The 27,832-nt window shown below is 55.2% G+C and overlaps 1 protein-coding gene across 1 annotated transcript; it reads right to left on the minus strand.

The window, feature by feature from the left end:
• Positions 1 to 5: 5 nt before the first annotated feature.
• LOC144490353 (FYVE, RhoGEF and PH domain-containing protein 1-like) lies at positions 6 to 27,828 on the minus strand (the record flags this gene model as incomplete). The annotated part of the gene is given in 16 exon segments (XM_078208114.1): positions 6 to 176; positions 1,529 to 1,687; positions 7,588 to 7,713; positions 8,317 to 8,415; positions 9,963 to 9,993; positions 14,106 to 14,185; positions 16,309 to 16,401; positions 16,498 to 16,644; positions 17,314 to 17,372; positions 18,066 to 18,204; positions 19,712 to 19,868; positions 21,234 to 21,382; positions 25,310 to 25,399; positions 27,492 to 27,527; positions 27,530 to 27,775; positions 27,778 to 27,828. Coding segments are annotated over 16 exon segments (1,833 nt in total), but the record flags the coding sequence as incomplete, so codon positions are not given.
• Between the last annotated feature and the right edge of the window lie 4 nt (positions 27,829 to 27,832).

The following is a 27,832-nucleotide window of genomic DNA, read 5'->3' on the forward strand; positions in this document are numbered from 1 at the left end:
CTGACCATTTTGAGGGACTGTGTCGAACTTACCTGGGGGGCTCCGTAGATGTAGAGAACAAGTGGCTCATTCTCAGGAATGACGCACCATCCTTTCTGCCAACTCTTTCCCCCTTTCTCCATGTAGTGCATGTAACTGCAGATCACGCTGTTCTCTGCCACTATCGATGCCTGCTTCTGTGACATGAAGGTACCAAGCTGAATAACGCACCGTATATCACCGCAACAGCCCAGAAACAGGCCATTCTGCCCCTCTGCCCCCACACCAACCTCCTCCCACACACCCTCCTTCACCACCCTCCCCCCATCACCCATATCCTTCTGTTCCATTCTCCCTCTTGTGTTTGTCCTGGGACAGTGTAGAGGGAGCTTTACTCTGTATCTAACCCCGTGCTGTACCTGTCCTGGGAGTGTTTGATGGGGACAGTGTAGAGGGAGCTTTACTCTGTATCTAACCCCGTGCTGGACCTGTCCTGGGAGTGTTTGATGGGGGACAGTGTCGAGGGAGCTTTACTCTGTATCTAACCCCGTGCTGTACCTGTCCTGGGAGTGTTTGATGGGGGGACAGTGTAGAGGGAGCTTTACTCTGTATCTAACCCTGTGCTGTACCTGTCCTGGGAATGTTTGATGGGGGACAGTGTAGAGGGAGCTTTACTCTGTATCTAACGCCGTGCTGTACCTGTCCTGGGAATGTTTGATGGGGGACAGTGTAGAGGGAGCTTTACTCTGTATCTAACCCCGTGCTGTACCTGTCCTGGGAGTGTTTGATGGGGACAGTGTAGAGGGAGCTTTACTCTGTATCGAACCCCGTGCTGTACCTGTCCTGGGAGTGTTTGATGGGGACAGTGTAGAGGGAGCTATATTGTGTATCTCACCCCATGCCGTACCTGTCCTGGGAGTTTTTGATGGGGGGACAGTGTAGAGGGAGCTTTACTCTGTATCTAACCCTGTGCTGTACCTGTCCTGGGAGTGTCTGATGGGGACAGTGTAGAGGGAGCTTTACTCTGTATCTAAACCCGTGCTGTACCTGTCCTGGGAGTGTTTGATGGGGACAGTGTAGAGGGAGCTTTACTCTGTATCTAACCCCGTGCTGTACCTGTCCTGGGAGTGTTTGATGGGGACAGTGTAGAGGGAGCTTTACTCTGTATCTACCCCCGTGCTGTACCTGTCCTGGGAGTGTTTGATGGGGACAGTGTAGAGGGAGCTTTACACTGTATCTAACCCCGTGCTGTACCTGTCCTGGGAGTGTTTGATGGGGACAGTGTAGAGGGAGCTTTACTCTGTATCTAACCCCGCGCTGTACCTGTCCTGGGAGTGTTTAATGGGGACAGTGCAGAGGGAGCTTTACACTATCTAACCCCGTGCTGTACCTGTCCTGGGAGTGTTTAATGGGGACAGTGCAGAGGGAGCTTTACACTTATCTAACCCCGTGCTGTACCTGTCCTGGGAGTGTTTAATGGGGACAGTGCAGAGGGAGCTTTACACTGTATCTAACCCCGTGCTGTCAGCAGTGGGAGAGCTTTTCTCACCTCGAGGATGGATCTCCTCCGCTGTGTGTAGGATGCTCGGTGTCCGGGACTAATGGGTGATCCGTGCAGTGTGGTGTAGCAATCCCGGCACACTCGGTTGAATCGATTGTTATCGTACACCAGCCGCGCCCGGAATTCCGAGCACTTGCCACACACCACCTGGAGAGAGATGGTGAGTCAGACAGAATTCCACAAAATCCCGCATCCTGGAAACAGGCCGTTCAGCCCCTCTACTCTGTGCTGGTGTTTCTGCCTCCTCACCAGCCTCCTTCTGGTCTCTCTCCCCCACGCTCACACCCGCAGAATCATCTTCTCTCTGTCGACCCTATCGAAACCCCCTCCATCATTTTAAAAACCTTCAAGTCCATCACCTTCAGGAAGCGTAAAGGAGAACATGCCCCTGTCTACATCAATGGGGATGAAGTAGAAAGGGCCGAGAGCTTCAGGTTTTTAGGTGTCCAGATCACCAACAACCTGTCCTGGTCCCCCCCATGCCGACACTATAGTTAAGAAAGCCCCACCAACGCCTCTACTTTCTCAGAAGACTGAGGAAATTTGACGTGTCAGCTACGACTCTCATCAACTTTTACAGATGCACCATAGAAAGCATTCTTTCTGGTTGTATCACAGCTTGGTCTGGGGCTCCTGCTCTGCCCAAGACCGCAAGGAACTACAAAAGGTCGTGAATGTAGCCCAATCCATCACACAAACCAGCCTCCCATCCACTGACTCTGTCTACACTTCCCGCTGCCTCGGAAAAGCAGCCGGCATAATTAAGGACCCCCACGCACCCCGGACATTCTCTCTTCCACCTTCTTCCATCAGGAAAAAGATACAAAAGTCTGAGGTCACGTACCAACCGACTCAAGAACAGCTTCTTCCCTGCTGCTGTCAGACTTTTGAATGGACCTACCTTGCATTAAGTTGATCTTTCTCTACACCCTAGCTATGACTGTAACACTACATTCTGCACCCTCTCCTTTCCTTCTCTATGAACGGTATGCTTTGTCTGTATAGCGCGCAAGAAACAATACTTTTCACTGTATGTAAATACATGCGACAATAATAAATCAAATCAAAGCCTTCACTTTTCTAGAGAAAAGAGCTCCGGTCTTGTGAATCTTTCCTGATGGGTACAACCTCCCTGTTCTGGAATCAGCTTCGTAAATCTTATCCGCACCTTTTCCAGTGTCTTTATGTCGACTTTATAAGAGACTGGAACTGTGCACAGTATTCCGAGAGGGATATGGAGGCCGGAACTGTGCACAGTATTCCAAGTGGGATAGGGTGACTGGAAATGTGCACGGTATTCCAAGTGGGATACGGAGACTGGAACTGTGCACAGTATTCCGAGAGGGATATGGAGGCCGGAACTGTGCACAGTATTCCAAGTGGGATACGGAGACTGGAACTGTGCACAGTATTCCAAGTGGGATAGGGTGACTGGAATTGTGCACAGTATTCCAAGTGGGATAGGGAGGCCGGAACTGTGCACAGTATTCCCAGTGGGATCGGGAGACCAGAACTGTGCACAGTTTTCCAAGTGGGATACAGAGTCCGGAACTGTGCACAATATTCCAAGTGGGATAGGGAGACCGGAACTGTGCACAGTATTCTGAGTGGGATCGGGAGACGGGAACTGTGCACAGTATTCCAAGTGGGATAGGGTGACTGGAAATGTGCACAGTATTCCAAGTGGGATACGGAGACTGGAACTGTGCACAGTATTCCAAGTGGGATAGGGAGGCCGGAACTGTGCACAGTATTCCCAGTGGGATCGGGAGACCAGAACTGTGCACAGTTTTCCCAGTGGGATACAGAGTCCGGAACTGTGCACAATATTCCAAGTGGGATAGGGAGACCGGAATTGTGCACAGTATTCCGAATGGGATAGGGAGACTGGAACTGTGCACAGTATTCGGAGTGGGATCGGGAGACTGGAAATGTGCACAGTATTCCAAGTGGGATACGGAGACTGGAACTGTGCACAGTATTCCAAGTGGGATAGGGTGACTGGAAATGTGCACAGTATTCCAAGTGGGATACGGAGACTGGAACTGTGCACAGTATTCCAAGTGCGATACGGAGACTGGAATTGTGCACAGTATTCCAAGTGGGATAGGGAGGCCGGAACTGTGCACAGTATTCCCAGTGGGATCGGGAGACCAGAACTGTGCACAGTTTTCCAAGTGGGATACAGAGACCGGAACTGTGCACAATATTCCAAGTGGGATAGGGAGACCGGAATTGTGCACAGTATTCCGAATGGGATAGGGAGACTGGAACTGTGCACAGTATTCCAAGTGGGATACGGAGACTGGAATTGTGCACAGTATTCCAAGTGGGATCGGGAGACCGGAACTGTGCACAGTTTTCCAAGTGGGATACGGAGACCGGAACTGTGCACAATATTCCAAGTGGGATAGGGAGACCGGAATTGTGCACAGTATTCCAAGTGGGATAGGGAGACCGGAACTGTGCACAGTATTCCAAGTGGGATAGGGAGACGGGAACTGTGCACAGTATTCCGAGTGGGATAGGGAGACCGGAACTGTGCACAGTATTCCAAGTGGGATAGGGAGATCGGAATTGTGCACAGTATTCCAAGTGGGATAGGGAGACCGGAACTGTGCACAGTATTCCAAGTGGGATAGGGAGACGGGAACTGTGCACAGTATTCCAAGTGGGATAGGGAGATCGGAATTGTGCACAGTATTCCAAGTGGGATAGGGAGACCGGAACTGTGCACAGTATTCTGAGTGAGATCGGGAGATGGGAACTGTGCACAGTATTCTGAGTGGGATCGGGAGACTGGAACTGTGCACAGTATTCCAAGTGGGATAGGGAGACCGGAACTGTGCACAGTATTCTGAGTGGGATCGGGAGATGGGAACTGTGCACAGTATTCCGAGTGGGATCGGGAGACTGGAACTGTGCACAGTATTCCAAGTGGGATAGGGAGACCGGAACTGTGCACAATATTCCAAGTGGGATAGGGTGACCGGAACTGTGCACAGTATTCCAAGTATGATAGGGAGACTGGAACTGTGCACAGTATTCCGAGTGGGATAGGGAGACTGGAACTGTGCACAGTATTCCAAGTGGGATAGGGAGACCGGAACTGTGCACAGTATTCCAAGTGGGATAGGGGGACCGGCACTGTGCACAGTATTCCAAGTGGGATAGGGAGACCGGCACTGTGCACAGTATTCCAAGTGGGATCAGGAGACCGGCACTGTGCACAGTATTCCAAATGGGATCAGGAGACCGGCACTGTGCACAGTATTCCAAGTGGGATAGGGAGACCGGAACTGTGCACAGTATTCAAAGAACAAAACAGCACAGGAACAGGTCCTTCGGCCCTCCAAGCCTGCACCGATCATGTGTTCCTAACTAGACCATCCGTTTGTATCCCTCTATTCCCAGTCTGTTCATGTGGCTGTCTAGATAAGTCTTAAATGATCCCAGCGTGTCTGCCTCAACCACCTTGCTTGGCAGTGCATTCCAGGCCCCCACCACCCTCTGTGTAAAATACGTCCCCCGCATATCTGTATTGAACCTTGCTCCCCTTACCTTGAACTTGTGACCCCTTGTCTTTGTCATTTCTGACCTGGGAAAAAGCTTCCAACTGTTCACCCTATCTATGCCCTTCATAATTGTATAAACTTCTATTAGGTCGCCCCTCAACCTCCGTCTTTCCAGGGAGAACAACCCCAGTTTACTCAATCTCACCTCATAGCTAATACCCTCCATACCAGGCAACATCCTGGTAAACCTTTTCTGTACTCTCTCCAAAGCCTCCACGTCCTTCTGGTAGTGTGGCGACCAGAACTGGACGCAGTATTCCAAATGTGGCCTAACCAATGTTCTATATAACTGCATCATCATATGCCAACTTTTATACTCTATGCCCCGTCCAATTAAGGCAAGCATGCCATATGCCTTATTCACCACCTTCTCCACCTGTGCTGCCACCTTTAAGGATCTGTGGACTTGTACACCCAGGTCCCTCTGTGTGTCTATACTCCTGATGGTTCTGCCATTTATTGTATAGCTCCGCCTTACATTAGATCTACCGAAATGCATCACTTTGCATTTATCTGGATTAAATTCCATCTGCCATTTCTCCGCCCAATTTTCCAGCCTATCGATATCCTGCTGTATTCTCTGACAATGTTCATCACTATCCGCAACTCCAGCAATCTTTGTGTCGTCTGCAAACTTACTGATCACACCAACTATATCTTCTTCCAAATCATTTATATATATCACAAGCAGCAGAGGTCCCAGTACAGAGCCCTGCGGAACACCACTAGTCACAGACCTCCAACCGGAAAACGGCCCCTCCACTGTTACCCTCTGTCTTCTATGGTTAACACAGTAAGAAGTTTAACAACACCAGGTTAAAGTCCAACAGGTTTATTTGGTAGCAAAAGCCACACAAGCTTTCGAGGCTCTAAGCCCCTTCTTCAGGTGAGTGGGAATTCTGTTCACAAACAGAACTTATAAAGACACAGACTCAATTTACATGAATAATGGTTGGAATGCGAATACTTACAACTAATCCAGTCTTTAAGAAACAAAACAATGGGAGTGGAGAGAGCATCAAGACAGGCTAAAAAGATGTGTATTGTCTCCAGACAAGACAGCCAGTGAAACTCTGCAGGTCCACGCAACTGTGGGGGTTACAAATAGTGTGACATGAACCCAATATCCCGGTTGAGGCCGTCCGCGTGTGTGCGGAACTTGGCTATCAGTTTCTGCTCAGCGACTCTGCGCTGTCGTGTGTCGCGAAGGCCGCCTTGGAGAACGCTTACCCGAATATCAGAGGCCGAATGCCCGTGACCGGGCATGTAAGCGTTCTCCAAGGCGGCCTTCGCGACACACGACAGCGCAGAGTCGCTGAGCAGAAACTGATAGCCAAGTTCCGCACACACAAGGACGGCCTCAACCGGGATATTGGGTTCATGTCACACTATTTGTAACGCCCACAGTTGCGTGGACCTGCAGAGTTTCACTGGCTGTCTTGTCTGGAGACAATACACATCTTTTTAGCCTGTCTTGATGCTCTCTCCACTCCCATTGTTTTGTTTCTTAAAGACTGGATTAGTTGTAAGTATTCGCATTCCAACCATTATTCATGTAAATTGAGTCTGTGTCTTTATAAGTTCTGTTTGTGAACAGAATTCCCACTCACCTGAAGAAGGGGCTTACAGCCTCGAAAGCTTGTGTGGCTTTTGCTACCAAATAAACCTGTTGGACTTTAACCTGGTGTTGTTAAACTTCTTACTGTGTTTACCCCAGTCCAACGCCGGCATCTCCACATCATGACTTCTATGGTTAAGCCAGTTCTCCACCCATCTCGCTAGCTCACCTTTTATCCCGTGAGGTTTAACCTTTGGCACCAGCCTGCCATGAGGGACCATGTCAAACGCTTTACTAAAATCCATATAGACCACATCCACGGCCCTTCCCTCATCAATCGTTTTTGTCACCACCTCAAAAAACTGAACCAAATTTGTGAGGCATGACCTCCCTCGTACAAAACCATGCTGTCTATCGCTAATGAGATTATTCAGTTCTAAATGTGCATATATCCTATCTCTAAGAATCTTCTCCAACAATTTCCCTACCACGGATGTCAAGCTCACTGGCTTATAGTTCCAAGTGGGATAGGGAGACCAGAACTGTGCACAGAATTCCGAGTGGGACTCAGGAATGCCTGAAGGTACGGGACATGATGACCAATGGAGTTTCTCTCCTGCATCAAACAAGCGGCGCCAACCGGGATGACAGGGCTATCCCAGAATTCAAAGGGGCCGTGATGGGTCCCTGATTGAAACTGGGGCAATGTGTCCGATAGGGAGCATGCACAGCCGCTAAGAATGCTGGGACAACATGGCCTCCATTGGCCTCTTTCCCCCCCGTCCGCTCGTCTCATCTGGGAATGATCCAAAAACTCCAATGGCGACTGCGACCCAACGCGATTGGACAGTGGGTGGGACCCTCCGATGCGGCCCCATTGGAAATTGGAAAGTGCGGTCCAGTGTTTAACTCACGTGGCCACAAGCTTTGCAGTGATGACGTCGTTTCGTGATCGAGTTAAAGGGTTCCTGGCAGATCATGCACAACGTGACTTCCCTCTCTCGGATCGGAGTGGGAGCTCTCTTCCCGAGCTCCGTGTTCTGAATGTAAAATGTCAAGGTCAGTTATCGAGAGCTTCCATCAACCGGGGGTTGACATTGTCCCTCGCAATAACAGCGCTGAGGGAGCGCCGAACTGTGGGAGGGTCAGTGCTGAGGGAGCGCCGCACTGTTGGAGGGTCAGTGCTGAGGGAGCGCCGCACTGTGGGAGGGTCAGTGCTGAGGGAGCGCCGCACTGTGGGAGGGTCAGTGCTGAGGGAGCGCCGCACTGTGGGAGGGTCAGTGCTGAGGGAGCGCCGCACTGTGGGAGGATCAGTGCTGAGCGAGCGCCGCACTGTGGGAGGGTCAGTGCTGAGGGAGCGCCGCACTGTGGGAGGGTCAGTGCTGAGGGAGCGCCGCACTGTGGGAGGGTCAGTGCTGAGGGAGCGCCGCACTGTGGGAGGGTCAGTGCTGAGGGAGCGCCGCACTGTGGGAGGTGCTATCTTTTGGAAGGTAACATTGAACCCCAAGCGCATTCCCCGTCTATTTGAGTGGATGTCCAGGGTGCCACTTTGGGATGAAGGGCACTGAGCTATCTCCTCCCCATAGCTCGCCAACTCCCAGCGAGATGTCTGTGGCTCAATACTACCCCTCCCTCCCACTCACCGGTGAATCCGGAGGTGTCTCCTCATCCCGGAGTGATCCACTGAGCAGTGTGCAGCTCTCCAGGGTTTCCTCATGTTTCCGAATGCTGACCTGAATTGCCTAGTGATAGGCAGAGAAAAGAGGTTCAATATTTCACAGTGAATCAGAGAATCATAGAATCCTACAGTGCACAATGAGGCCTTTCGGCCCATCGAGTCTGCACCCACAGCAATCCCATCCAGGCCCTATCGCCTTAACACCACAGATTTACCCTGGTAATCACCCTGACACTAAGGGACATTCAGCGTGGCCAATCAACCTAACCTGCACATCTTTGGAGTGTGGGAGGAAACCGGAGCACCCGGAGGAAACCCACACAGACACGGGGAAAATGTGGAAACTCCACACAGTAAGAAGTTTAACAACACCAGGTTAAAGTTCAACAGGTTTATTTGGTAGCAAAAGCCACACAAGCTTTCGGAGCTCCGAAAGCTTGTGTGGCTTTTGCTACCAAATAAACCTGTTGGACTTTAACCTGGTGTTGTTAAACTTCTTACTGTGTTCACCCCAGTCCAACGCCGGCATCTCCACATCATGGCTCCACACAGGCAGTGATCCAAGCTGGGAATTGATCCCGGGTCCCTGGCGCTGTGAGGCAGCAGTGCTAACCACTGTGCCACCGTGTTGCCCACTTTGAATCACCACTTCTACCTCAAACAAAAACCCCTCCACCAGAGACAAGGTTGGAAGAGGGCAGTTTAGACGGAGCTTTACTCTGTATCTAACCCCGTGCTGTACCTGTCCTGGGAGTGTTTGATGGGGACAGTGTAGAGGGAGCTTTACTCTGTATCTAACCCCGTGCTGTACCTGTCCTGGGAGTGTTTGATGGGGACAGTGCAGAGGGAGCTTTACTCTGTATCTAACCCCGTGTTGTACCTGTCCTGGGAGTGTTTTTGGGGACAGTGTAGAGGGAGCTTTACTCTGTATCTAACCCCGTGCTGTACCTGTCCTGGGAGTGTTTGATGGGGACAGTGCAGAGGGAGCTTTACTCTGTATCTAACCCCGTGTTGTACCTGTCCTGGGAGTGTTTTTGGGGACAGTGTAGAGGGAGCTTTACTCTGTATGTAACCCCGTGTTGTACCTGTCCTGGGAGTGTTTTTGGGGACAGTGTAGAGGGAGCTTTACTCTGTATGTAACCCCGTGTTGTACCTGTCCTGGGAGTATTTGATGGGGACAGTGTAGAGGGAGCTTTACTCTGTATCTAACCCCGTGCTGTACCTGTCCTGGGAGTGTTTTTGGGGACAGTGTAGAGGGAGCTTTACTCTGTATCCAACCCCGTGCTGTCCCTGTCCTGGGAGTGTTTGATGAGGACAGTGTAGAGGGAGCTTTACTCTGTATCTAACCCCGTGCTGTACCTGTCCTGGGAGTGTTTGATGGGGACAGTGTAGAGGGTGCTTTACTCTGTATCCAACCCCGTGCTGTACCTGTCCTGGGAGTGTTTGATGGGGACAGTGTAGAGGGAGGTTTACTCTGTATCTAACCCCGTGCTGTACCTGTCCTGGGAGTGTTTGATGGGGACAGTGTAGAGGGAGCTTTACTCTGTATCTAACCCCGTGCTGTACCTGTCCAGGGAATGTTTGATGGGGACAGTGTAGAGGGATATTTACCTCAATCCAATCCTTCTTTTCCTCTTCCGTTCTGTTAGGAGAGAGTGAATAATTATTGGTTAGGCTCAGTTAGAAATCTGCTTCCAAGCTTTAATAAATGTCAGTTGGAGAAAGGGTGTGAATTGGGTTAGTGCCTTCGGAGCACGGACTCTGTCCCCAGTTCAGAGGTTGTCCCCGTCACCTCCCACTAGGGGACAGGTTGGCTCACTGGATTAATACTCTCCAACATCCCCTGGTTGAATATCTGTGTCTCTGATTCTCCCTGTCTCTGTCTCGCACTTTCTCTCCCGCCCCCTGTCTGTCTGACACTCTCTCTCTCTCCCCGTCCGTCTCGCACTCTCTCTCCCCGTCCGTCTCGCACTCCCCCTCTCGCACTCTCTCCTTCTCGATCACTTGCTCTTTCTCTCTCTCCCTTCCCCCTTCTACCCCTGTCTCCCTCTCTCTCTCTCTTTCCATCTCTGTCTCCATTTCTCTTTCTCTCTCTGGAGGAGAGAGAGAGAGAGAGAGAGACCAATGATGGAGAGATGGGACTCGGGGGATGCTCGAGAGCTGGAATTAGAGGAGCGCAGAGTTCTTGGAGGGTTCTAGGTGGTTACAGAGATAGGGAGGGTTGGAGGGGCTGGAGGAGGATGCAGACATAGGGAGGGGTGTTGGGGCTGGAGGAGGTTACAGAGATAGGAAGGGTTGTAGAAGCTGGAGGAAGTTACAAAGATAGGGAGAGTTGTAGGGGCTGGAGGAGGTTACAGAGGTCAGAAGGGTTATAGGGGCTGGAGGAGGTTACAGAGATAGGGAGGGTTGTAGGGGCTGGAGGAGGTTACAGAGGTCGGAAGGGTTATAGGGGCTGGAGGAGGTTACAGAGATAGAGAGGATTGTAGGGGCTGGAGGAGGTTACTGAGATAGGGAGGGTTGTAGGGGCTGGAGGAGGTCACAGAGATAAGGAGGATTGTAGGGGCTGGAGGAGGTTACAGAGATAGGGAGGTTTGTAGGGGCTGGAGGAGGTTACAGAGATAGGTAGAGTTGTAGGGGCTGGAGGTTATAGAGATAGGGAGGGTTGTAGGGGCTGGAGGAGGTCACAGAGATAGGGAGAGTTATAGGGGCTGGGGGAAGTTACAGAGGTAGGGAGTGTTGTAGGGGCTGGAGGAGGTTACAGAGATAGGGAGGGTTGTAGGGGCTGGAGGAGGTTACAGAGATAGGAAGGGTTATAGGGGCTGGGGGAGGTTATAGAGATAGGGAGGGTTGGAGGGGCTGGGGGAGGTTACAGAGATAAGGATGATTGTCGGGGCTGGGGAAAGTTACAGAGATAAGGAGAGTTGTAGGGGCTGGAGGAGGTTACAGAGATAGGGAGGGTTGTAGGGGTTGGAGGAGGTTACAGAGATAGGGAGGGTTGTAGGGGCTGGAGGGGGTTACAGAGATAGGGAGGGTTGTAGGGGTTGGAGGAGGTTACAGAGATCGGGAGGGTTGTAAGGGCTGGAGGAGGTTACAGAGATAGGGAGGGTTGGAGGGGCTGGGGGGTTACAGAGATAGGGAGGGTTGGAGGGGCTTGGGGGTTACAGAGATAGGGAGGGTCGTAGGGGCTGGAATCAGGGTGTCTGTGCCGAGGTAGCTGTCGAGACTGAGATTGACAGATTCTCCGATTCGGGAGCGGCAGCAGGGAAGTGAAGAGAAGCTGCCGATCACCCTCGCTGGGCAGGGACGCTGGAAGAAGCTCCATCGGGCTGAATGGCCTCCTCCTGTTTCTCTGAAGACTGTCACACTGACCGCATTTCCCAGAGTCTGGGAAATCCTCGAGGAGCCGCAGAACTCTTCCCATCCCCGGAGTATATACCAGTGATAGGGAAGGACTGTAGAAAAATAATTAATCAGTCATGGATATCTAAGGAAATAAAGGAGGGGATCAAATTGAAAGAAAATGCAGACAAAGTGGCAAAGATTAGTGGGAAACCAGAGGATTGGGAAATCTTTAAAGGTCAATAGAAAGCCACAAAAAAAGCTATAAAGAAAAGTAAGATGGATTATGAGAGTAAAGTAGCTCAGAATATAAAAACAGATAGCAAAAGATTCTACAAATATATAAAACGAAAGAGTGGCGAAAGTAAACATTGGTCCTTTAGAGGATGAGAAGGGGGATGTAATAACTGGAAATGACGAAATGGCTGAGGCATTGAACAGGTATTTTGTGTCGGTCTTCACAGTGGAAGACACAAATAACATGCCAAAAATTGATGACAGGGAGGCTATGGCAGGTGAGGACCGAGAAACTATCATTATCACGAAGGAGGTAGTGTTGGGCAAGTTAATGGGGCTAAAGGTAGACAAGTCTCCTGGTCCTGATGGAATGCATCCCAGGGTACTAAAAGAGATGGCGGGGGAAATAGCAAATGCACTAGTGGTAATTTACCAAAATTCACTGGACTCTGGGGTGGTTCCCGCAGATTGGAAAACAGCAAATATGACGCCACTGATTAAAAAAGGAGGTAGATAAAAGGTGGGTAACTATAGGCCGGTTAGCTTAACTTCTGCAGTAGGGAAAATGCTTGAATCGATCATCAAGGAAGAAATAGTGAGACATCTGGATATAAATTGTCCCATTGGTAAGACGCAGCATGGGTTCATGAAGAGCAGGTCATGTTTGACTAATTTGGTGGAATTCTTTGAGAACATTACATGTGCAGTGGACAATGGGGAACCTGTGGATGTATCTGGATTTCCAGAAGGCTTTCGACAAGGTGCTGCATCAAAGACTGCTACATAAGATAAAGGTGCACAGTGTTACGGGTAATGTATTAGCATGGATAGAGGATTGGTTAACTAACAGAAAGCAAAGAGTGGGGGTGAATTGGTGTTTTTCTGGTTGGCGATCAGTGACTAGTGGTGTGCCTCAGGGATCAGTGTTGGGACCGCAATTGTTTACGATTTACAGAGATGATTTGGAGTTGGGGACCAGGTGTAGTGCGTCAAAATTCGCAAATGACACTAAGATGGGTGGCAGAGTAAAGTGTGCAGAGGATGCTGAAAGTCTGCAAAGGGATATAGATAGTCTAAGTGAGTGGGCGAGGGTCTGGCAGATGGAGTACAATGTTGGTAAATGTGAGGCCATCCATTTTGGTAGGAATAACAGCAAAATGGACTATTATTTAAATGGTAAAAAATTGCAGCCTGCTGCTGTGCAGAGGGACCTGGGTGTCCTTGTGCAGGAATCACAAGGAGTTGGTTTGCAGGTGCAGCAGGTAATTAAGAAGGCAAATGGAATTTTGTCCTTCATTGCGAGAGGGATGGAGTTTAAAAACAGCGAGGTTATGTTGCAGCTGTATAAGGTGCTGGTGAGGCCACACCTGGAGTACTGTGTACAATTTTGGTCTCCTTACTTTAGAAAGGATATACTGGCACTGGAGGGGGTGCAGAGGAGATTCACTAGGTTGATTCTGGAGTTGAGAGGGTTGGCTTCTGAGGAGACACTGAGTAGATTGGGGCTATAGTCATTGGAATTCAGAAGAATGAGGGGAGATCTTATAGAAACATACAAGATTATGAAGGGAATAGATAAGATAGAAGCAGGGAAGTTGTTTCCACTGGCGGGTGAAACTAGAACTAGGGGGCATGGCCTCAAAATAAGGGGGAGCAGATTTAGGACTGAGTTGAGGAGGAACATCTTCACACAAAGGGTTGTGAATCTGTGGAATTCCCTGCCCAGTGAAGCAGTTGAGGCTACCTCATTGAATGTTTTTAAGGCAAGGATAGATAAATTCTTGAACAGTAAAGGAATTAAGGGTTATGGTGAGCGGGCGGGTAAGTGGAGCTGAGTCCACGAAAAGATCAGCCATGATCTTATTGAATGGCGGAGCAGGCTCGAGGGGCCAGATGGCCTACTCCTGCTCCTCGTTCTTATGTTTTTATGAGAACCAGGGAGCAAGGCAGGTGGCAATTTCCACACAGCAAGATCCCACAAATGTGACCAGCCAATGGCCTGTCTTTGTTCGCCCGCCTGTCCCAAGCGATAAAGCATGTCACAGGAATGGCACACTGCACCATGTCCAGAGGCTGGCTACATGGCTCCAGTGACAGTCAGCCAGGCCCCAGCCTCCCCCATACCGCGCTCCCCCCACCACCGCCCCCAACTCCCCCCGCCCCACCCTGCCATTGTACCTGGCCTGGAGCTCCAAGGAGCGCTGCTTTCCCGAAACTAGGAACGTCCGACAGGAGCTCGGACTGCTCGTCTCCTTCAGCTGCGGGAACAGAAAGATCGGAAAATCAATAACCAATCAACAGGGCATCTAACCCCGTGCTGTACCTGTCCTGGGAGTGTTTGATGGGGACAGTGTAGAGGGAGCTTTACTCTGTATCTAACCCCATGCTGTGCCTGTCCTGGGAGTGTTTGATGGGGACAGTGTAGAGGGAGCTTTACTCTGTATCTAACCCCGTGCTGTACCTGTCCTGGGAGTGTTTGATGGGGACAGTGTAGAGGGAGCTTTACTCTGTATCTAACCCTGTGCTGTACCTGTCCTGGGAGTGTTTGATGGGGACAGTGTAGAGGGAGCTTTACTCTGTATCTAACCCTGTGCAGTACCTGTCCTGGGAGTGTTTGATGGGGACAGTGTAGAGGGAGCTTTACTCTGTACCTAACCCCGTGCTGTACCTGTCCTGGGAGTGTTTGATGGGGACAGTGTAGAGGGAGCTTTACTCTGTATCTAACCCTGTGCTGTACCTGTCCTGGGAGTGTTTGATGGGGACAGTGTAGAGGGAGCTTTACTCTGTATCTAACCCCGTGCTGTACCTGTCCTGGGAGTGTTTGATGGGGACAGTGTAGAGGGAGCTTTCCTCTGTATCTAACCCCGTGCTGTACCTGTCCTGGGAGTGTTTGATGGGGGACAGTGTAGAGGGAGCTTTACTCTGTATCTAACTCCGTGCTGTACCTGTCCTGGGAGTGTTTGATGGGGACAGTGTAGAGGGAGCTTTACTCTGTATCTAACCCCGTGCTGTACCTGTCCTGGGAGTGTTTGATGGGGGACAGTGTAGAGGGAGCTTTACTCTGTATCTAACCCCGTGCTGTACCTGTCCTGGGAGTGTTTGATGGGGACAGTGTAGAGGGAGCTTTACTCTGTATCTAACCCCGTGCTGTACCTGTCCTGGGAGTGTTTGATGAGGACAGTGTAGAGGGAGCTTTACTCTGTATCTAACCCCGTGCTGTCCCTGTCCTGGGAGTGTTTGATGGGGACAGTGTAGAGGGAGCTTTACTCTGTATCTAACTCCGTGCTGTACCTGTCCTGGGAGTGTTTGATGGGGACAGTGTAGAGGGAGCTTCACTCTGTATCTAACCCCGTGCTGTACCTGTCCTGGGAGTGTTTGATGGGGACAGTGTAGAGGGAGCTTTACTCTGTATCTAACTCCGTGCTGTACCTGTCCTGGGAGTGTTTGATGGGGACAGTGTAGGGGGAGCTTCACTCTGTATCTAACTCCGTGCTGTACCTGTCCTGGGAGTGTTTGATGGGGGACAGTGTAGAGGGAGCTTCACTCTGTATCTAACCCCGTGCTGTACCTGTCCTGGGAGTGTTTGATGAGGACAGTGTAGAGGGAGCTTCACTCTGTATCTAACCCCGTGCTGTCCCTGTCCTGGGAGTGTTTGATGGGGGACAGTGTAGAGGGCGCTTTACTCTGTATCTAACTCCGTGCTGTACCTGTCCTGGGAGTGTTTGATGGGGACAGTGTAGAGGGAGCTTTACTCTGTATCTAACCCCGTGCTGTCCCTGTCCTGGGAGTGTTTGATGGGGGACAGTGTAGAGGGAGCTTTACTCTGTATCTAACCCCGTGCTGTACCTGTCCTGGGAGTGTTTGATGGGGACAGTGTAGAGGGGGCTTTACTCTGTATCTAACCCCGTGCTGTACCTGTCCTGGGAGTGTTTGATGGGGACAGTGTAGAGGGAGCTTTACTCTGTATCTAACCCTGTGCTGTACCTGTCCTGGGAGTGTTTGATGGGGGACAGTGTAGAGGGAGCTTTACTCTGTATCTAACTCCGTGCTGTCCCTGTCCTGGGAGTGTTTGATAGGGACAGTGTAGAGGGAGCTTTACTCTGTATCTAACTCCGTGCTGTCCCTGTCCTGGGAGTGTTTGATGGGGACAGTGTAGAGGGAGCTTTACTCTGTATCTAACCCCGTGCTGTACCTGTCCTGGGAGTGTTTGATGGGGACAGTGTAGAGGGAGCTTTACTCTGTATCTAACCCCGTGCTGTACCTGTCCTGGGAGTGTTTGATGGGGACAGTGTAGAGGGAGCTTTACTCTGTATCTAACCCCGTGCTGTACCTCGTCGTCTGACAGTGTAAATATCGTTGAACATTCTGAGGAAGGACTAACCTCCATTCCGTCAACGTCAATCCTCGCTCGGACGCTGAACTTCTGGCCAATGAGCCTCAGCTTCGGCACACAATACAGCAAGCGGTTGTTGAACTGTGGGGAGGTCAAGGGTCATGAGGTCAGGATTTGTGCCAATAGGAGAGAGAGTTGGCAGTGAGGGAACACCATGCCAAGGCTAGGGGCACTCACCAGGATGAGATAGCGATCCTGTGTGGTGCCATTCTTGGCCGACAGTTTAAGAATAGGTCCTTCCTTGATCAGTTCATTGGTGGGATTGACAATGTCTTCCTCTCCTCCCAGCAGCTCATAGACTTTGAGAAGTTTCTGCATTCGCTGCTGTAATTGGAGAGAGCATTCCCGTCAGGATTACTCATCCTGGCCACACTCACTGCTCCTATCATTCTCCCCACAAACTCAAACCACTTCCCATCCACTCCCACTGTACACAATCCCAATCCCAAACCGCTTCCCATTCACCCCCACTGCACACAATCCCAATGGACCCAAACCCCTTCCCGTTCACTCCCACTGTACACAATCCCAATCCCAAACCGCTTCCCATTCACTCCCACTGCACACAATCCCAATGGACCCAAACTCCTTCCCGTTCACTCCCACTGTACATAATCCCAATGGACCCAAACCCCTTCCCGTTCACTCCCACTGCACACAATCCCAATGGACCCAAACTCCTTCCCATTCACTCCCACTGTACACAATCCCAATCCCCTTCCCATTCACTCCCACTGTACACAATCCCAATGGACCCAAACCCTTTCCCATTCACTCCCACTGTACACAATCCCAATGGACCCAAACCCCTTCCCGTTCACTCCCACTGTACACAATCCCAATCCCCTTCCCATTCACTCCACTGTACACAATCCCAATAGAACCAAAATGGTCCCAAGCCCCTCCCCATTCATTGATTCCCACTATACATATTCCCAATGAATCCAATACCCTTATCGCTCACTCTGATACAACTCCCACATTCTCTCTTACCATTTTCCGAATTGCCGCATTGGAATGGTTGGCTGCCGTCGAGATCAGCTCAAGAGATTCTGAAATATAGACCAACAATTTCTTTCTCAGAATAAGATTGAATCCTTCATTCCCACTGTACACAATCCCGATCCCAACCCCTTCCCATTCACTCCCACTGTACACAATCCCAATGGACCCAAACCCCTTCCCATTCACTCCCACTGTACACAATCTCAATGGACTCAAACCCCTTCCCATTCACTCCCACTGTACACAATCCCAATGGACCCAAACCCCTTCCCATTCACTCCCACTGTACACAATCCCGATCCCAAACCCCTTCCCATTCACTCCCACTGTACACAATTCCAATCCCCTTCCCATTCACTCCTATTGTACACATTTCCAATCCCAAACCCCTTCCCATTCACTCCCACTGTACACAATCCCAAACCCCTTCCCATTCACTCCCACTGTACACAATCCCAATGGACCAAAACCCCTTCCCATTCACTCCCACTGTATACAATCCCAATGGACCCAAACCCCTTCCCATTCACTCCCACTGTACACAATCCCAATGGACCAAAACCCCTTCCCATTCACTCCCATTGTATACAATCCCAATGGACCCAAACCCCTTCCCATTCACCCCCACTGTACACAATCCCAATGGACCCAAACCTATTGCCTCAGCTCCCAGATACAGGCTGCTGTTAGACTGGGTGACGTGCCCAGGGTAAGGGTAATTGAATGTGCAGCTGGCATACTTTCGGAGTCCTTTCGGTCGGGGGAGTCATCTGGCAGTTTCTTCAGGTAGTCTTTGAGCAGGAGTTCATAGCGTGGGATCCTCTGTACAGGCTCCAACATGTGATGCTGTAGTGTCAGGTTCCCACACAGTTCCTCCTTCTACACCAACAGACAACACGTTAAGCAGTGTTCAGGAAAATTATTCACCATTCTACAAGGTAACTACACTTCCAACTACCCTTACAATACTGTGGCACAGTGGTTAGCACTGCTGCCTCACAGCGCCAGGGACCCGGGTTCAATTCCCAGCTTGGGTCACTGTCTGGGTGGAGTTTGCACCTTCTCCCCGTGTCTGCGTGGGTTTCCTCCGGGTGCTCTGGTTTCCTCCCTCAGTCCAAAGATGTGCGGGTCAGGTGGATTGGCCATGCTAAATTGCCCCTTAGTGTCCCAGAATCCATAGGTTTGAGGGATAAGCGGGGCAAATACGTAGAGATACGTGGATAGGGCCTGGGTAAGATTGTTGTCGGTGCAGACTCGATGGGCCAAATGGCCTCTTTCTGCACTGTAGGATTCTATGATTCTATGAATACCACTTCTTCCAAAGTGGCTATTCGCACAATGGGGGAATCACAACTGATATAACAGGGCTAGAACCCCAATGAATCCAAAACCCTTCCCGTTCACAATCCCAATGGACCCAAACCTCTTCGCATTCACTCCCACTGTACACAATCCCAATGGACCCAATCCCCTTCCCATTCACTCCCACTGTACACAATCCCAATGGACCCAAACCCCTTCTCATTCACTCCCACTGCACACAATCCCATTGGACCCAAACCCCTTCCCATTCACTCCCACTGTACACAATCCCAATGAACCCAATCCCCTTCCCATTCACTCCCACTGTCCACAATCCCAATGGACCCAAACCCCTTCCCATTCACTCCCACTGCACACAATCCCATTGGACCCAAACCCCTTCCCATTCACTCCCACTGTACACAATCCCAATGGACCCAAACCCCTTCCCATTCACTCCCACTGTACACAATCCCAATGGACCCAAACCCCTTCCCATTCACTTCCACTGTACACAATCCCAATGGACACAATCCCCTTCCCATTCACTCCCACTGTACACAATCCCAATGGACCCAAACCCCTTCCCATTCACTCCCACTGTACACAATCTCAATGGACCCAAACCCCTTCCCATTCACTCCCACTGTACACAATCCCAATGGACCCAAACCCCTTCCCATTCACTCCCACTGTACACAATCTCAATGGACCCAAACCCCTTCCCATTCACTCCCACTGTACACAATCCCAATGGACCCAAACCCCTTCCCATTCACTGTCATTGCTCAGAACAACATGGGCCTCTTTATGCTGGATTAGTTTTTTTTATATTTCATTACTGGACAATGTTTCTCAGCCTGGGATATTAGTGGGTACGGCATGGGAGGGGTGATGAGCCACGTTCTCATTGATGGGCTGATGGGCTGGTGCCAGTTGCAAAGCCGTGAGGAGGAGCTGGCAGACAGAGGGGGAGAGAGGCAGCGGGGGCTTGAGGAAGATTGCCCAAGCCAGCATGGCGGACCAGACCACAATGGGATGGGGTCTACAAGTTTAGTCTGAGGGTGGAGAGGAGCAAACTCACCTGGACATCCTGAACAATGGCTTTGAAATGGGTGGATTTCTGTAACCAGATGTTCACCAGCTCCATTGCCCGGTCAAAGTTCTTCACGTACTCCCCGTACATCTTTAGGAAAGGGGCGAGCTTCTGGAGAATGTCTCCCAGGCGAGGGTTCGATTCCCTGCAGGTCAGGGGTCAGGGGTCAGGAGAGCAGGCAGCAAAACAGGTGCATCTGCCATCATCTCTTTCTCGCTCTGCCAATCCCGACACCCCTCCCTATCTTTGTAACCTCCTCCAGCCCCCTACACCCCTCCCTATCTCAGTACCCTCCTCCAGAACCTACAACCCTCCCTATCTCAGTAACCTCCTCCAGCCCCTACAGCCCTCCCTATCTCAGTACCCTCCTCCAGCCCCTACACCCCTCCCTATCTTTGTAACCTCCTCCAGCCCCCTACACCCCTCCCTATCTCAGTACCCTCCTCCAGCCCCTACAGCCCTCCGTCTCTGTAACCTCCTCCAGCCCTTACAACCTTGCCTATCTCTGTAACCTCCTCCAGCCCCTACACCCCTCCCTATCTCAGTACCCTCCTCCAGAACCTACAACCCTCCCTATCTCTGTAACCTCCTCCAGCCCCTACAGCCCTCCCTATCTCTGTAACCTCCTCCAGCCCCTACAACCCTCCCTATCTCAGTACCCTCCTCCAGAACCTACAACCCTCCCTATCTCTGTAACCTCCTCCAGCCCCTACAACCCTCCCTATCTCTGTAACCTCCTCCAGCCCCTACAACCCTCCCTATCTCTGTAACCTCCTCCAGCCCCTACAGCCCTCCCTATCTCTGTAACCTCCTCCAGCCCCTACAGCCCTCCCTGTCTCTGTAACCTCCTCCAGCCCCTACAACCCTCCCTATCTCTGTAACCTCCTCCAGCCCCTACAACCCTCCCTATCTCTGTAACCTCCTCCAGTCCCTACAACCTTCCCTATCTCTGTAACCTCCTCCAGCCCCTACAACCTTCCCTATCTCTGTAACCTCCTCCAGCCCCTACAACCCTCCCTATCTCTGTAACATCCTCCATCTCTATCTGTCTTTCTGTCTGTCCGCCCATGTCTGTCTGTCCGTCCATCTGTCAGTCTCGTCTCTCTCTCTTTCTCTGTCCATCTTTCTCTCTTTCTCTGTCCATCTCTCTCTCACTCTCCATATCTTTCTCTCTCACTCTCCATGTCTATCTGTCTCTCTCCGTCTCTCTCTCCCTGCCTCTCACCCTCTCTGTCTCTCTCTCCCTGCCTTTGTATAGCCCCAGCAGTCTCTCTTTAGATGTGTTCGCAGTTGATTGAGGAAACATTGCCACAGGCAGCGGTCTCTCTCTATCGGTACTCTAGGTATTTAATGACAGGTCCAGCAGTTTCTCAGTGTTCCAGCTCTCTGTAAGGGCTCTCAGTATTTTTCAAACAATGCCCCCCCACCTCTGGATCTGAATATAACTGAGAGACAATGAACTCACAGCCCTCCATCCCACATTCCCCCCACCCCCCAGCCCCGCCCTTACCATTCGAGCATCCGTCTCTCAAGTTCAGGAAGAAGGAACTGCTGATGGAAGCAATAAATGGAGCAGATGTTGGAAAAAATGGACAGCACCACATCAACCGGGAAGGAATTCTTGGAGTGAGCTTCCTCCATCAGGCGAGCGCAGAATACCTGGAGGGCGGGAGAGAGGGACAGGAGTCACGTTCCGATCACTGGGCCTATCCAGCCAGCCCCTCACTTGATCAGCCCACATTTCCCACCAATCCCCGATCTCCCCTAACTCTGGGAGCAAAGATCACAGGGATACATTCCGGCTCAGGCCCTGGAGTCACACATTTGAGGGTCTGAGCCCCACATCAGGGACTGGAGTACCATAATCAGAGCCCCACACACCCCTCGGTACCAGCAGTGCTGAGGGAGCGCCGCACTGTGGGAGGGTCAGTGCTGAGGGAGAGCCACACTGTGGGAGGGTCAGTGCTGAGGGAGCGCCGCACTGTGGGAGGGCCAGTGCTGAGGGAGCGCCGCACTGTGGGAGGGTCACTGCTGAGGGAGCGCCGCACTGTGGGAGAGTCAGTGCTGAGGGAGCGCCGCACTGTGGGAGGGTCAGTGCTGAGGGAGCGCCGCACTGTGTGACGGTCAGTGCTGAGGGAACGCCGCACTGTGGGAGGGTCAGTGCTGAGGGAGCGCCGCACAGTGGGAGGGTCAGTGCTGAGGGAACGCCGCACTGTGGGAGGGTCAGTGCTGAGGGAGCGCCGCACTGTCGCACGGTCAGTGCTGAGGGAGTGCCGCACTGCAGGAAGGTCAGTGCTGAGGGAGCGCAGCACTGTCAGAGGGTCAGTGCTGAGGGAGCGCCGCACTGTGGGAGGGTCAGTGCTGAGGGAGCGCCGCACTGTGGGAGGGTCAGTGCTGTGGGAGCACCACACTGTTGGAGGGTCAGTTATGAGGGAGCGCCGCACTGTGGGAGGGTCAGTGCTGTGGGAGCACCACACTGTCAGAGAGTCAGTGCTGAGGGAGCGCCGCACTGTGTGACGGTCAGTGCTGAGGGAACGCCACACTGTGGGAGGGTCAGTGTTGAGGGAGCGCCGCACTGTGGGAGGGTCAGTGCTGAGGGAGCGCCGCACTGTGGGAGGGTCAGTGCTGAGGGAGCGCCGCACTGTGGGAGGGTCAGTGCTGAGGGAGCGCCGCACTGTGGGAGGGTCAGTGCTGAGGGAGTGCCGCACTGTGGGAGGGTCAGTGCTGAGGGAGCGCCGCACTGTGGGAGGGTCAGTGCTGAGGGAGCGCCGCACTGTGAGAGGGTCAGTGCTGAGGGAACGCCGCACTGTGGGAGGGTCAGTGCTGAGGGAACGCCGCACTGTGGGAGGGTCAGTGCTGAGGGAGCGCTGCACTGTGTGACGGTCAGTGCTGAGGGAACGCCGCACTGTGGGAGGGTCAGTGCTGAGGGAGCGCCGCACTGTGGGAGGGTCAGTGCTGAGGGAGTGCCGCACTGTCGGAAGGTCAGTGCTGAGGGAGTGCCGCACTGCGGGAAGGTCAGTGCTGAGGGAGCGCCGCACTGTCAGAGGGTCAGTGCTGAGGGAGCGCCGCACTGTGGGAGGGTCAGTGCTGAGGGAGCGCCACACTGTTGGAGGGTCAGTTATGAGGGAGCGCCGCACTGTGGGAGGGTCAGTGCTGTGGGAGCACCACACTGTTGGAGGGTCAGTTATGAGGGAGCGCCGCACTGTGGGAGGGTCAGTGCTGAGGGAGCGCCGCAGTGGGGGAGGGTCAGTGCTGAGGGAGCGCCGCACTGTGGGAGGGTCAGTGCTGAGGGAGCGCCGCACTGAGGGAGGGTCAGTGCTGAGGGAGCGCCGCACTGTGGGAGGGTCAGTGCTGAGGGAGCGCCGCACTGTGGGAGGGTCAGTGCTGAGGGAGCGCCGCACTGTGGGAGGGTCAGTGCTGGGGGAGCGCCGCACAGTGGGAGGGTCAGTGCTGAGGGAGCGCCGCACTGTGGGAGGGTCAGTGCTGAGGGAGCACCGCACTGTGGGAGGGTCAGTGCTGAGGGAGCGCCGCAGTGGGGGAGGGTCAGTGCTGAGGGAGCGCCGCACTGTGGGAGGGTCAGTGCTGAGGGAGCGCCGCACTGTGGGAGAGTCAGTGCTGAGGGAGCGCCGCGCTGTGGGAGGGTCAGTGCTGAGGGAGCGCCGCACTGTGGGGGGGTCAGTGCTGAGGGAGCGCCGCACTGTGGGGGGGTCAGTGCTGAGGGAGCGCCGCACTGTGGGAGGGTCAGTGCTGAGGGAGCGCCGCACTGTGGGAGGGTCAGTGCTGAGGGAGCGCCGCACTGTGGGAGGGTCAGTGCTGAGGGAGCGCCGCACTGTGGGAGGGTCAGTGCTGAGGGAGCGCCGCACTGTGGGAGGGTCAGTGCTGAGGGAGCGCCGCAGTGTGGGAGGGTCAGTGCTGAGGGAGCGTCGCACTGTGGGAGGGTCAGTGCTGAGGGAGCGCCGCACTGTGGGAGGGTCAGTGCTGAGGGAGCGCCGCACTGTGGGAGGGTCAGTGCTGAGGGAGCGCCGCACTGGGGGAGAGTCAGTGCTGAGGGAGCGCCGCAGTGGGGGAGGGTCAGTGCTGAGGGAGCGCCGCACTGTCGGAGGGTCAGTGCTGAGGGAGCGTAGCACTGTGGGAGGGTCAGTGCTGTGGGAGGGTCAGTGCTGAGGGAGCGCCGCACTGTGGGAGGGTCAGTGCTGAGGGAGCGCCGCACTGTGGGAGGGTCAGTGCTGAGGGAGCGCCGCAGTGGGGGAGGGTCGGTGCTGAGGGAGCGCCGCAGTGGGGGAGGGTCAGTGCCGAGGGAGCGCCGCAGTGGGGGAGGGTCGGTGCTGAGGGAGCGCCGCACTGTTGGAGGGTCAGTGCTGAGGGAGCGCCGCACTGTGGGAGGGTCAGTGCTGAGGGAGCGCTGCACTGCGGGAGGGTCAGTGCTGAGGGAGCGCCGCACTGCGGGAGGGTCAGTGCTGAGGGAGCGCCGCACTGTGGGAGGGTCAGTGCTGAGGGAGCGCCGCACTGTGGGAGGGTCAGTGCTGAGGGAGCGCCGCACTGTGGGAGGGTCAGTGCTGAGGGAGCGCCGCACTGTGGGAGGGTCAGTGCTGAGGGAGCGCCGCACTGTGGGAGGGTCAGTGCTGAGGGAGCGCGCACTGTGGGAGGTTCAGTGCTGAGGGAGCGCCGCAGTGGGGGAGGGTCAGTGCTGAGGGAGCGCCGCACTGTGGGGGGGTCAGTGCTGAGGGAGCGCCGCACTGTGGGAGGGTCAGTGCTGAGGGAGCGCCGCACTGTGGGAGGGTCAGTGCTGAGGGAGCACCGCACTGTGGGAGGGTCAGTGCTGAGGGAGCGCCGCAGTGGGGGAGAGTCAGTGCTGAGGGAGCGCCGCACTGTGGGAGGGTCAGTGCTGAGGGAGCGCCGCACTGTGGGAGCGCCGCACTGTGGGAGGGTCAGTGCTGAGGGAGCGCCGCACTGTGGGAGGGTCAGTGCTGAGGGAGCGCCGCACTGTGGGAGGGTCAGTGCCGAGGGAGCGCCGCACTGGGGGAGGGTCAGTGCTGGGGGAGTGCCGCACTGGGGGAGGGTCAGTGCCGAGTGAGCGCCGCACTGTGGGAGGGTCAGTGCTGGGGGAGTGCCGCACTGGGGGAGGGTCAGTGCCGAGGGAGCGCCGCACTGTGGGAGGGTCAGTGCTGGGGGAGTGCCGCACTGGGGGAGGGTCAGTGCCGAGGGAGCGCCGCACTGTGGGAGGGTCAGTGCTGGGGGAGTGCCGCACTGTGGGAGGTCAGTGCCGAGGGAGCGCCGCACTGTGGGAGGGTCAGTGCCGAGGGAGCGCCGCACTGTCGGAGGGTCAGTGCTGAGGGAGCGCCGCACTGTGGGAGGGTCAGTGCCGAGGGAGCGCCGCACTGTGGGAGGGTCAGTGCCGAGGGAGCGCCGCACTGTGGGAGGGTCAGTGCCGAGGGAGCGCCGCACTGTGGGAGGGTCAGTGCCGAGGGAGCGCCGCACTGGGGGAGGTTCAGTGCCGAGGGAGCGCCGCACTGTGGGAGTGTCAGTGCTGGGGGAGTGTGCACTGTGGGAGGGTCAGTGCCGAGGGAGCGCCGCACTGTGGGTTACCTTGTCCAGTAGGTACAGCCTGGAAACGTAGGCCTTCTCAGTGAGTAGCAGCTCATTGGCAATGTTGAAGACTTTCTGCTGAACTGTGAGCTGTTGAGGGAGAGAAGGTGTTAAACGCAGAGATACTGTCCCCTCCCCTCCCGCCCCTCGCTCCCCTGCCTGCAATACACCCTCACCAACAGCTGTTCCTCCATACCACAGCCTTTCCCATCATGCCCCTCCCACCCTCACTCTCCTGCAGTGTCCATTCTGGGGGATTGCGGGGGGGGGAGCAGAGGGAGAGAGGGTAGGGAGCGGGAGGGGAGAGAGGGTAGGGAGCGGGAGGGGAGAGAGGGTAGGGAGCGGGAGGGGAGAGAGGGTGGTGGGGGCGGGAGGGGAGAGAGGGTGGGGGGCGGGAGGGGAGAGAGGGTAGGGGGCGGGAGGGGAGAGAGGGTAGGGGGCGGGAGGGGAGAGAGGGTAGGAAGCGGGAGGGGAGAGAGGGTAGGAGCGGGAGGGGAGAGAGGGTAGGAAGCGGGAGGGGAGAGAGAGGGTAGGAAGCGGGAGGGGAGAGAGGGTAGGGAGCGGGGAGGGGAGAGGGAGAGAGAGGGTAGGGAGCGGGAGGGGAGAGAGGGTAGGGAGGGAGGGGAGAGAGGGTGGGGAGCGGGAGGGAGAGAGGGGGGGGAGCGGGAGGGGAGAGAGGCTAGGGGAGCGGGAGGGGAGAGAGTGTAGGGAGCGGGAGGGGAGAGAGGGTGGGGCGGAGAGAGGGTGGGGAGCGGGAGGGGAGAGGGTGGGGAGCGGGAGGGGAGAGAGGGTGGGGAGCGGGAGGGGAGAGAGGGTGGGGAGCGGGAGGGGAGAGAGGGTGGGGAGCGGGGAGGGGAGAGAGGGTGGGGAGCGGGAGGGGAGAGAGGGTGGGGAGCGGGAGGGGGAGAGGGTGGGGAGCGGGAGGGGAGAGAGGGTGGGGAGCGGGAGGGGAGAGAGGGTGGGGAGCGGGAGGGGAGAGAGGGTGGGGAGCGGGAGGGAGAGAGGGTGGGAGCGGGAGGGGAGAGAGGGTGGGGAGCGGGTGGGGAGAGGGGTGGGGGAGCGGGAGGGAGAGAGGGTGGGGAGCGGGAGGGGAGAGAGGGTGGGGAGCGGGAGGGGAGAGAGGGTGGGGAGGCGGGAGGGGAGAGAGGCTTGGGAGCGGGAGGGGAGAGAGGGTGGGGAGCGGGAGGGGAGAGAGGGTGGGGAGCGGGAGGGGAGAGAGGGTGGGGAGCGGGAGGGGAGAGAGGGTGGGGAGCGGGAGGGGAGAGAGGGTGGGGAGCGGGAGGGGAGAGAGGGTGGGGAGCGGGAGGGGAGAGAGGGTGGGGAGCGGGAGGGAGAGAGGGTGGGGAGCGGGAGGGGAGAGAGGGTGGGGAGCGGGAGGGGAGAGAAGGGTGGGGAGCGGGAGGGGAGAGAGGGTGGGGAGCGGGAGGGGAGAGGGTGGGGAGCGGGAGGGGAGAGAGGGTGGGGAGCGGGAGGGGAGAGAGGGTGGGGAGCGGGAGGGGAGAGAGGGTGGGGAGCGGGAGGGAGAGAGGGTGGGGAGCGGGAGGGGAGAGAGGGTGGGGAGCGGGAGGGAGAGGAGTGGGAGCGGGAGGGGAGAGAGGGTGGGGAGCGGGAGGGGAGAGAGGGTGGGGAGCGGGAGGGGAGAGAGGGTGGGGAGCGGGAGGGGAGAGAGGGTGGGGAGCGGGAGGGGAGAGAGGGTAGGGAGCGGGAGAGGAGAGAGGGTAGGAGCGGGAGAGGAGAGAGGGTAGGGAGCAGGAGAGGAGAGAGGGTAGGGAGCGGGAGGGGAGAGGAAGGTAGGGAGGGGGAGGGGAGAGAGGGGTGGGGAGCGGGAGGGGAGAGAGGGTGGGGAGCGGGGAGGGGAGAGAGGGTGGGAGCGGGAGGGAGAGAGGGAGAGAGGCGGGAGGGGAGAGGAGGGAGAGCGGGAGGGGAGAGAGGGTGGGGAGCGGGAGGGGAGAGAGGGTGGGGAGCGGGAGGGGAGAGATGGTGGGGAGCGGGAGGGGAGAGAAGGGTAGGGAGCGGGAGGGGAGAGAGGGTAGGGAGCGGGAGGGAGAGAAGGGTAGGGAGCGGGGGGAGAGAGGGTAGGGAGCGGGAGGGGAGAGAGGGTAGAGGCGGGGAAACAGAGTGGGGCGGGGAGGGTGGGGGTGTTCGGAGCCCACACCCAGTCACACACACAATCTTCACTCACGTCGGAGGAGTCCTGCCGTTCGGCTTGGGGAGGCTTCCACAGATCCCGCTTCCTCCATCTCCGCTGCCCTCCTCCAGGTCGCTGTCAGCCTCTGAGTCGCGCGGAGATCGCCTCCGGACCGGGGCGGGGAGCGGGGTGCAGGGCAGGGGTGGCAGGGCCCCTGTGGGGGGCCGGCAGGGCCCCTCGGACCCCTCGTCTGGGGCGAAGCACAGCTCGTCGCCGTTGCAGGGGGAGTTGAGGCTGCCAATACCGCTGTCGCGGTTCGGGCGCTTGGTGGAGGAGGAGGTGGGAAGGAGGTGGAGGAGGAGGAGGTGGAGGAGGAGGTCGAAGCAGCTTGGACG

Source organism: Mustelus asterias, unplaced genomic scaffold, assembly GCF_964213995.1.
Source record: "Mustelus asterias unplaced genomic scaffold, sMusAst1.hap1.1 HAP1_SCAFFOLD_3194, whole genome shotgun sequence".
NCBI lineage: Eukaryota > Metazoa > Chordata > Chondrichthyes > Carcharhiniformes > Triakidae > Mustelus > Mustelus asterias.